We start from the raw sequence: 10,101 nt of genomic DNA, 5'->3' as shown, positions 1-10,101 counted from the left end.
ACTGAAGTTTCGGGAAGGAATTGAAAAATAAAAGTTCATCCCTCTTAGTCATTTCAGGAAGACGTCGCCCAAATATGACGTATAGTGTCAATGACGTGTTCACTTTATGCAGTCCGCAATGTTTTGATGCAGTTGGTAACTGTTGGTATGAGATTTACGGGAGTTAAAACACAACTGGGACGTGTGTTTGCGGGTCGTGTTTGTTTTTGTGGTACGAATATACAATTACTACATGTATTCTGTTTGGCTATCTGTTTTTGCTAACGTTGTGCGAGACTGCTTTTAGCTATGCGTTGCCACTTGGCGGAGCTTGAATTCCGCAATGTAAACAGTTTTAGCAGTGATCTACTGTGATATTTTGATACTACTCGTGCATTATTATTATTAGGCATGAACGCGAGTATGCGCACGTTTTATTAGCTTTTTCCTTCGTCAGTGTCCAGCTACTATAAGTACACGTCACTTTTTTTTCTCATCGAAAAGTGCGTCTAAAGCTCATCGGACCCCTGCAGACTTCTCGCTATCTCATCTTCTTACTTTGTTTATCCATGACAACCACCACGCAATTTTCTTCTCTATGATCCACGTAATTTATGCCCAGTTGGATTCGGTTGAATCGCTTTTGGACGAACACCCCTATATGCTTTATTTGGGCCTATTCTTTGTAAACGTCCTCATTCTCTACTACGCCTTTTTGATGGAATACATCGTCCTGAATGTGGGGATAGTATTCATGCCCGAGGATATGGACCGGGCTCTCGTGGACCTGGGGGTTCTTTCCGACCCGGCATCCCTGCCCTACGACTCGGACTTGGACTTGGATGTTTTTGAAGGGTATTTGGAGTGACATGGATTGGATGGTGAAGATGATGGACGGGTTATGGGACAAACGAAGCCTCTCTGCTGGACGTCTGATCTTTTTGGGATGGATGGGAATGTGGTAAGCAGTTTCGGAGTGGCTACTTTTTATTCAGTCAGTGTCCTTGAGAGTTTTGAAAGGTGTTTATAAATTAAATGTATTGGATTTGCCTTTATTAGTCTCTCAGTGGAGAAATTTACATTTCACAGCAGCAAAGTTATGAAAGAAATGAAAGTAGAAAAGCAAAACACAGGAGCTTCTGGAAAGGCAGCCACTCTCGCGGCGCCGTCTTGAAGTCAAAAGAACAAAAAAAACTAAATAACAAATAACATGACAACACAAAGACATTCTTAAGCACTTTCTGTACCCTCTTTGTTACATAAAGCAGTTCCAGATGAAAGAGGAGAGGATCAAAGCGTCTCTTCACCAGTGGATCAGGGACATCATGGTGGAATGTGCACGTCGACTACAAGCTAAATGTATTATTATTATTATTATTATAGTGATACCTCGGTTTACAAACCCCTTGGCTTACGAACTTTTCAGTTTACGAATGTTAAATGTATGAAATTTTTACCTTGGCATACAAACTATTTTTCGGGATACACACGGAGCGCTACAATGAGTGATGTGTCGTTCTCGAATGACAAGCCGGCTTGTTTTGGTCCTCTATTCCCCACCCCCAGTCGTCGGTTAAAGCCACGTGATTGGTCAAGAACGCAGCAGTGAGGGGAGGTGGTTTAAATATTAAAGAGACAGGCAGACGACAGTGAGAGAGTTTCAACTTTGATAGTTCAAAGGCAGAGTGTAGACTGCAAGGTTTAAATATCCCATCAATCAGGCTCCACAAACAACCCGCACAAGCCATCTGTAGACTTGATGCAAAAAGCTATCAACCCAGCTAAACAGAACACAATTGATGAGGAACTAGGTAAAATTATCGCAGAGAATGTACCTACAAGGGATCATTCCTCAAGATGGTGAAAGAAGAAGGCTACGTTCCTCATCAAGTGTTTAATGCTGAGGAAACCGGCCACTATATTCCATCAAGCCATCAACGACCATCACAAAGGTCAATAAAACCACTTTATTATCCAGTACGGTTTATTTCTTTAATTATAATACCATAGCACATTTATTATACACACAAATTGGTATTTTGTGTAGTTTTAAGGCTTACTAAATTGGAAAATTATGTTTTATGGGGACCTGGGAACTGATTATTCTCATTTTAATGGTTTCCTATGGGAAATTAATTTTTGGGATACACACTTTTCGCCTTACCCACTCTGTCTGGGAACAAATTAACTTTGTAAGCCAAGGTATCACTGTATTATTATTATGATTATTATTACATTGGATTGGACTTGAAATATACTGATGTGGCTGAGGTGTTTGTTAACTTTGAGGACACGCATTGCAGTAAAAATAACATTCTATTTTTTTTTTATGGGAGCAGAGACTTTAAAATGAACCATTTGATGTGACTACAATGTTATATTTTGCCCTTTTTTTAAACTCACCCTTTGTGATTGATGTGATTTCAGGTCATCTCAACGTGAAGATGACCATCACCAAAGCCCAACCTTTCAATCATGGCTTCTTGGGAAGACTCATTCTTCAACTGCACCGCCACCTGGACGTCCACACAAGCATCTGTGTCCTTCACTTGGCACGTATTGACTGGAAAAAAAAGAAAAGATGTACTTTTTGCATGTGAGAAGACGTCGCAACTATGGACTTGTTTAAGGAGAATGAAGTGCTTTTGAATATTGATGAATGCATCATGAGTGGTTTTGAAAACGCAGTCTACATTTATGTTTAAATGCAATAAAACCATTTTATGAACAGATTGAACATATTTTTGGGGTACATTTTCATTCATGTTCTTTTCCCAGAGTGATGTCAAAATGAGGCCTCATGAAGCAATGAGGCTTTGCATCAAAATGGTTTTGCTTTTTGGCCGATTGCATCACGAGGCCTCATTTGTTCCAATGCGCCATCATGTGGAAAATAAATGTCATGACAGAGAGACTGATTAAAATGCTATTTTAATTTAAAACAGATTCTTTACTTACAGACAGTGTATTGTAGGTGTTTCAAATACCTGACATGTTTCGGCGTCTACTTCCGCCTGGGAAATAAATGTTTGGAAGACGAACTTTTCACCTTACACACACTTTCTGGGAACCAATTAAGTTTGTAAGCTGAGGTATCACTGTACTTATTAAAGTTGGATGCGTCATAATGCATAAGTATTTGGAAAAATACTCACTGAAAACAAGCAAATCATACAAGATACATTTAATATTCTCTTTCAATTTCTTGGATTACAAAGTGTAATTGACTTTTCTAAATCATTTTTTTTCTGTGGCAGTTTAGTTTTCAGAATCCGTAATACCATTTTGTGAATGACAAACCATATATTTCTTTAGAACAAAAAAAAAATCTGGGTGTCTGTTCGAGTCTTAGCTTTGGTCCAATAGAACTGGCAAGAAAAACGTTTCTTCAGTCAGCGTCCTGCTTGTCATGGAAGGAACAGAAGTCCTTGATGCCTATCAAGAGGAAAACAAAGAAATATCAGATTGTTACAATTGGTGTAGGGTGGCGAAGTTATTCCGGAATTGAAAGGTGTGACGTGGAGCGCCATTTCCGAATTTGCTTGGGTTTTGATTTTTTTCTTGCGGTGGTGCAGATAACGCGCTGGTCAGACCTCTGGCAAGGGGGCAGCATTTACCTTTTGTCCATGTTAGCGCTTTGTTACAGCTTCAGCTGTTGTTAAATCGCTATGTAAATCAATATGTATGCATTGTATTGTTATTTCGCCCCAATTTCAAGCTCAGATAACTCCAGAAACATATAACTGAGGAATTAACTCTTTTTTTTTTATGATCAGGCTTTCTGATTCTGAAGAAGAGAATCTAAGGTTTCTAATGCTGTTAAATGTATTGCTGGCTATCTATTTAGCTAGCTGGCTATCTGTTAGATCGCTAATATATAGCTAGCTAGCTAATATGTTTCCTGACTCAAATAGCTAGCTAGCTAATAGACAGCCAGCTATCTAGATAGCTAATAGATAGCTAGCTAGCTAGCCAGAACGTTGTAATCCAGTGGGACATTGGATTACAAGTGACCCAATTTAAGATCGATTAATTTGTGGTGTGTTGTATATCCTTTTTTTTTGGGATGGGGGATTTATTTTACTGTATGTAATAAGGCATTAAAAAAACGCTAAGTTTTTCATGGCTAGAATGAAATCAGGTAGAGTCAACTCACGCTGCACAATTCTCTTGTAGACTTCAGCGGCAGGCGAATCGGGTATGGCGTTGAGGAAAGACTTGCCCTCGTCGCAGCTTTTTGCTATCCTTGGGTCCAAAGGCACTTTGCCCAAGAGAGGCAGATTAAGGTTGGCACACATTGTCTCGGCGCCCCCGCTGGTGGGGGGGAAGATCTGCGATGTGTTCTAGACCAAAAGAGAAAAAAAGCGGCGTTGATTTGCAAACGTTCTCAAATTGGCGGATAATGGATATTAAAACTGACAATAAATGTTAATTGCCACTTGAATATTCGAACATATCGTACAGCTATCCATTTGCTATCTAGCTAGCTATCTATTAGCTATCTGGCTAGCTAGCTATGTAGCTGGCTATTTATTAATTCGCTAGGTATTAGCTATCTATTCGCTAGCTATTAGCCATCTATTCGCTATCTAGCTTGCTGTCTATTTGAGTTACTTCTGGGTTGAGTGAACTCAAAAATCTCAAGGACACTTTACAGTCACTGGATATTTTTTTTCTGCGGGTGAGCAGCGGCAGCCACACGCGCCAGCGTTCACTCAGCCCGAAAGTAACATATAAACAACAATAACATAATTATACATTACATATACACAGGGTAACATCAGAGTCACGACCGGGTTCCGTTCCGACAAAACGGTCGTAAGTCAAACGGTCGTAAGTTGAGATCCATTCAAAATGGCCGATGTGACGTTTACACTACCGGATAGTATACGATGTCAATCTGTAGTTTTTATGCATTAACGTTTTCTATTGAATTTGATAACATATTGATAACGTTTTCTATTGAATACTATTATATAGAGCCTGGGGGTACTACTACTTCTAATACTTCTTGATACGCAGGGTCATCTTTTGAAGAAAATAAAGGCTTTTGGGTGCGCCTTATACACCGGAAAATACGATACTCTGTCAAATGGAGTCATTTAAGATCAAAGTTTTAAGAACCAAAGTGATAAAAATTTTAATTGTGTGTGAATAAATGTCTGATTTTGAGCACTCACTGAACCAGGTTTGGACAAAAACGGCATACTTTATTTTTATGTATTTTTTTTTTTTTTTTTTTTTTTTAACGTGTGCCTGCGGTACTTCCACTGACCTTACAATTCGGACACACAAAGCCACTCATGTTTTCCACCACACCGATGATTGGCAGTTTGACCTTCTGACAGAAGCGGATCTCCTTTCGAACATCTTGCAAAGACACCTCCTACAAGGAAAGTAAGACTGTAAATTAGGAGCTGTATTATTTCTTACAGCTTTAATCAGACTCAGAAAACCTTTATTCGTCCCACAATGGCGACATTTATGTCCTGTATATATTAGCTGTCCATGTTAAGCGCTTTGTTCCACCTTCAGCTGTTGTTAAAGCGCTATACAAATCAATATGTATTGTATTGTATTTCCATTTGTACCTGCGGTGTGGTGATGATGACCGCCCCGTCCACGTGGGTGTCGCTTAGGTACTGCACAATGGACAGGTGCTCGTCAGATGTGCCAGGGGGCGTGTCAATAATCAGATAATCCAGTTCCCCCCAATCAACATCCCTCAGAAACTGCTTGATCATTCCTGAAATGGCAAAGCAAATAACATATTTCCGGTGTATAAGACGCACCCTTCAATGAATGACCCAAAAAAAAAATCAAAATATAAGATATACAGTGAGACCTCAACTTACGAACTTAATTGGTTCCCAGACAGAGTGTGTAAGGCGAAAAGTGTGTATCTCAAAAATAATTTCCCATAGGAAACCATTAAAATGGGAATAATCCGTTCCCGGGTTTCCATAAAATATACTTTTCAACTAAATAAGCCTTAAAACTACACACAACATACCTTATTCTATGTATAATAAATGTGCTATTGTATTGTAATGAAAGAAATACACTGAATTGTATCATAAAGTCACTTTATTTAGATTTGTGATGGTCATTTATGGCTTGATGGAATGGCGTTGCAGGTCGAAGGTCAAGGGGAATTGCTGTTTGGAAGAGAGGCGCATTACATGAGGACTGTAATTAAAGAAATAAACTGTGCTGTAAATAAAGTTGTATTTATCTTTTTGATGGTCGATGGCTTATAGAAGGAGAGTCACCTTCCGTAAGGACTGTTGGTAACTTAACCTCTGGTGCTGTTCGGTCGTGTGCTTCCGCCGAAGATCACTCTGCCAGCTGTGGTGGGTGTGTATTATGAAAATAGTGCTTATTATAGGGTTTAATTTTCATAAATTTGACGTTTGTAAGACGAAAAGTTTGTAAGTTAAGGTGTTTGTAAGTTGAGGTCTCACTGTAAATATATATAATTTTCCCAAATACAGTGATACCTCATCTTACGAAGGCTTTAGCTTACGAACATTAAATTTGCGATAATATAGTCTTGGCTGACAAACTAGTTTTCGGCGGACGAACCAAAGCACACGGCGCCACGGTGGCTGGTAAATTGTGACATCGTGTTCTGTACCGTTTTTCTTGGGGCCTCTCCAGATGACAGCGTCATCAGGACTACCGAGCAGGAAGCCAATCGACATGACAGCCAGGTTGTCCTCCACATACTGAAACATGAGTGCAAAGACACATATTGACAATGTGTTCAATACACCTGCACAAGCTAATCAGAAAGATCCTAAATCTCACATTTCTGTTCAAGCTGCTGCAGTTATTTATTAGATTTTGATTTAAGAAGTGAGCTGCATTTTTCCCTTCCGCGAGGGGGCATCATTTGCCTTTTGGACATCCGCCCCCATTTCAAGCTCAAATAACTCCAGACCTTTATAACTTCTTTTTTCTGTGGGTGAGAAGCAGCAGCCACACGCACCAGCGTTCACTCAATCCGGAAGTAACTCAAATAGATAGAAAGCTAGCCAGCTAGCTAACAGATAGCTAATAGACAGCCAGCTGGACAGTTAGCTAACTAGCTAGATATATATATATATATATCCATATATATAGCTAATAAATAGCCAGCTACGTAGCTAGCTAGCCAGATAGCCAATAGATAGCCAGCTAGACCGTTAGCTAACTAGCTAGATAGCCATAAAACTAATAAATAGCCAGCTACATAGCTACATGTGCTAATAGATAGCAAATCAGGAATTAACTCTTTTTTTTCTGATGAAAGAAGAGAGTATAAGGTTTCTTACGCTGCATTGAATGTTTATATAATCCTAAAACTCAATATTCTGCGGTTTCTGGAATTTGAGTGACAAAAACCCTGGCACTGGAGTGGACACATTTTTGCACGTCTGCCAGTGAATTAGTTAATATCTATTTGCTATCTTTTGGCTATCTAGCTAGCAATGTAGCTGGCTATTTATTAGCAATATGGCTATCTAGCTAGTTAGCTAACTGTCCAGCTGGCTATCTATTAGATATCTGTTAGCTAGCTGGCTAGCTTACTTCCGGGTTGAGTGAGTGAACGCTGGCGCGTGTGGCTGCCGCTTCTCACTCGCAGAAAAAAACGATCGTGTGACTGAAACGTGACCTTGAGAGTTTTGAAAGGCGCTTAGAAATGAACATTATTATTATTATTATTATTATTGTTGCTACTGTTGTTATTGTTGCTATTATGATGATGATGATGATGATGATTTTTATTATTATTATTATTATTATTATTATAAGACTTACCACAGGGGACCAGCCTGACCCACTCTGATGTACCTAGAGACAGGGAAATCACTAATTTAGTGGCCTTTACATCACATAGCACAAAAATATTCCTTGTTTCTGAAGTCCAGAGTAGTAAACAATCTCTAAACCTTAAAAAATGAAATATCTGCTTTCCCGTTAAAGTGAACTATAACTCTATAAATTTGCTCTACTTACTTGCTCTCCCTCCAACCCCATGATTCTAGGAATGGACGGACCGCAGATATCGACATCCAGTACGGCAACCTAAAATTGGGGGAAAAAAAAGCAGAAAACACTGCCACGTCTTTTCCAGTAAGAGCTGATGGTAAACGCAGTATCAAACTTCTCCACCACGAAAAACTCAAAACATTACCTCCTTGGTTTCATCACTTGCCAAGGCATGTGCCAGGTGAGCACTGAACGTACTCTTTCCCACCCCTCCTTTCCCAGATAGGATGAGGATCTTGTGTTTGACAGTGGACAGTTTGTATCCGATGTCTTTAATGGCTGCAGATGAATTAAGAAAAAAAGCATACGGTTGGTTAATGAGGTCATATTTTGAATTAAGCGCACATTTAATTTTCTATGACTCTTATGCCACTTTTGTGCAAAGCAGATGCCAGTGCTATTTCATAGTGTTTTTTTTTAGAATATTAATATAAAAAAATACTACTACTAGCTCTAAACTACTAATGGAATTGTACTGCTGTTGTTGTTCAAAATACCACCACGACTACACCAGAACATTAACTATATTGATGATTTTATGCAAAAAAAAACAACATTGGCACCAGCTCCATTCAAAAGGGCCAATTCTGTACCAGGGTCTGGGGCCTTGGTGGCTCCAGAAGCACACAGTTTTTGGTTAGGACAGCCTTGACATGACGACGTCTTCCCTGCCTGCTCACTTCTTGTACCTGGACAGTCTGGAACATGAAACAACTGTCATTTGTCAAAGTATTGTCAAATATGCTATCATACAGCAAAGATGAAATGATTGTCCTCTCTGAGCCAGCGTGCAAGGCACTTATAATGACTTTGACAAACAATAAATACAAGAACGGAAATTTGGTGCCCTATTCCCGAGTGTATGACTCTTGCAAATTCACTTGTACAGAAACACAGTCATAGAAATTCAATAATTGCAAATAATATGTAACTTGACAGATGTGTTTATCGTTTTTACGTTGTTTATAATCGGAGTCAGGTGGCTCCTGATCTAACAGGCTGGGAACTGCGTCAGAATGACTCAACACATTTTCTGTGCCTTCCAAGGTAAAAATTCACGGTTAATTGCCGAAAAAATATGTAGATATATATTTTTTTAATTTTCGACTGCAATAATAATAATAATACATTGATATAACCTGGCCGTTTCTATGGTTTTATATGGGGGCGGTGCGTCAAGCTTAACGGCAATCAAGTAAAAAATTACCCACCACAAATACGGCATCAAAATTAAGTTTAAGAATAAAGTTAAATACATTTAATAAAGCTGTTCATATTCGGGTTTGTGGACGTCGAAATATTAGTATGCAGGTAAAACATTTTCAAACTTACGGTCGTTGGCGTTCGCTGGTACGTCGTCCATCTTTGTGTCCGACCATTTGACTTCCCCCACGTCAATGGTTCCGCATTTGAAAGTCACCTGAGAATGAAAAACATTTGGAAAAGAAAATACAAAAAAAAAACACTTCGTAGACTGTCAATTATTTTAAAGAGTAAAACGACCAAATCAGAGTCGTGTGGGCCGAAGCAGGGATTTTGAAGATCAATAACGACAACCCTTTCTCCCCGCCAGATGGTGCATTCGAGACACATTTTAAACTAGTGATGGAAATTCCGGCTCTTTTCAGAGAGCTGGTTCTTTTAGCTCACTAAAAAGATCCAGATCTTTTGGCTCTCCAATGGCTCGTCAGTTTGTTTGTTTTCTTGTTGCTTAAATTAATTGACTACCCAAAATCACGTAAGATTATGTGAAACTCATGTAAAAATACACTATATCAAATATTTGTACTTATATGGCTTGATTTATATGTGCACAGAGAGCATCCACTAACTTTCACTTTCCCTGTGGTTACTCTGGTCTGATAATCAGCTGTCACTAATTTGCTTTTCACATTTTAATGCTATCATACCAATTAGTAAAAAATATAATAATTGAATAATAATAACAACATAATGTGATAACATTTGTCCACCTGTCTACCCTAACATCCCCTATCCCCCCTTTTCGTCACTGCTGCATGTGTCTGTAATTCTCCCCTCCCTCCTCCACCACTGATATCGACCAATCACGTGCGGCTTTAACCAAAG

The 10,101-nt window shown here is 39.1% G+C and overlaps 2 protein-coding genes across 3 annotated transcripts; one reads left to right on the top strand and one right to left on the bottom strand.

Moving 5' to 3' along the window:
- Positions 1–90: 90 nt before the first annotated feature.
- Positions 91–2,716, top strand: dexi (Dexi homolog (mouse)). Of its 2 annotated transcripts, XM_089019156.1 has the most exons (3): positions 91–940; positions 1,245–1,338; positions 2,407–2,716. In XM_089019156.1, exon 1 carries the CDS (start codon positions 578–580, stop codon positions 845–847), a length of 270 nt encoding a protein of 89 aa, XP_088875282.1. In that variant the 5' UTR covers positions 91–577; the 3' UTR covers positions 848–940; positions 1,245–1,338; positions 2,407–2,716. The 2 variants fall into 2 exon arrangements, with proteins under 2 accessions (XP_088875282.1, XP_088875281.1); XM_089019155.1 differs by lacking the exon at positions 1,245–1,338.
- A 177-nt stretch (positions 2,717–2,893) lies between these two features.
- nubp1 (nucleotide binding protein 1 (MinD homolog, E. coli)) lies at positions 2,894–9,431 on the bottom strand. The gene is made up of 10 exons (XM_089019154.1): positions 9,346–9,431; positions 8,607–8,711; positions 8,159–8,292; positions 7,981–8,049; positions 7,783–7,815; positions 6,617–6,707; positions 5,571–5,725; positions 5,255–5,365; positions 4,136–4,322; positions 2,894–3,414 (listed from the first exon to the last, which is right to left on the bottom strand). The coding sequence occupies exons 1-10, from the start codon at positions 9,374–9,376 to the stop codon at positions 3,368–3,370; spliced, it is 963 nt and encodes a 320-aa protein (XP_088875280.1). The 5' UTR covers positions 9,377–9,431; the 3' UTR covers positions 2,894–3,367.
- Between the last annotated feature and the right edge of the window lie 670 nt (positions 9,432–10,101).

This window comes from Hippocampus bargibanti, linkage group LG17 (genome assembly GCF_051943395.1).
Source record: "Hippocampus bargibanti isolate YZ-2025 linkage group LG17, ASM5194339v1, whole genome shotgun sequence".
NCBI classification, from domain to species: domain Eukaryota; kingdom Metazoa; phylum Chordata; class Actinopteri; order Syngnathiformes; family Syngnathidae; genus Hippocampus; species Hippocampus bargibanti.
The sequence above is the reverse complement of the archived record's forward strand: the minus strand, read 5'-3'. Positions and strand labels throughout refer to the sequence as shown.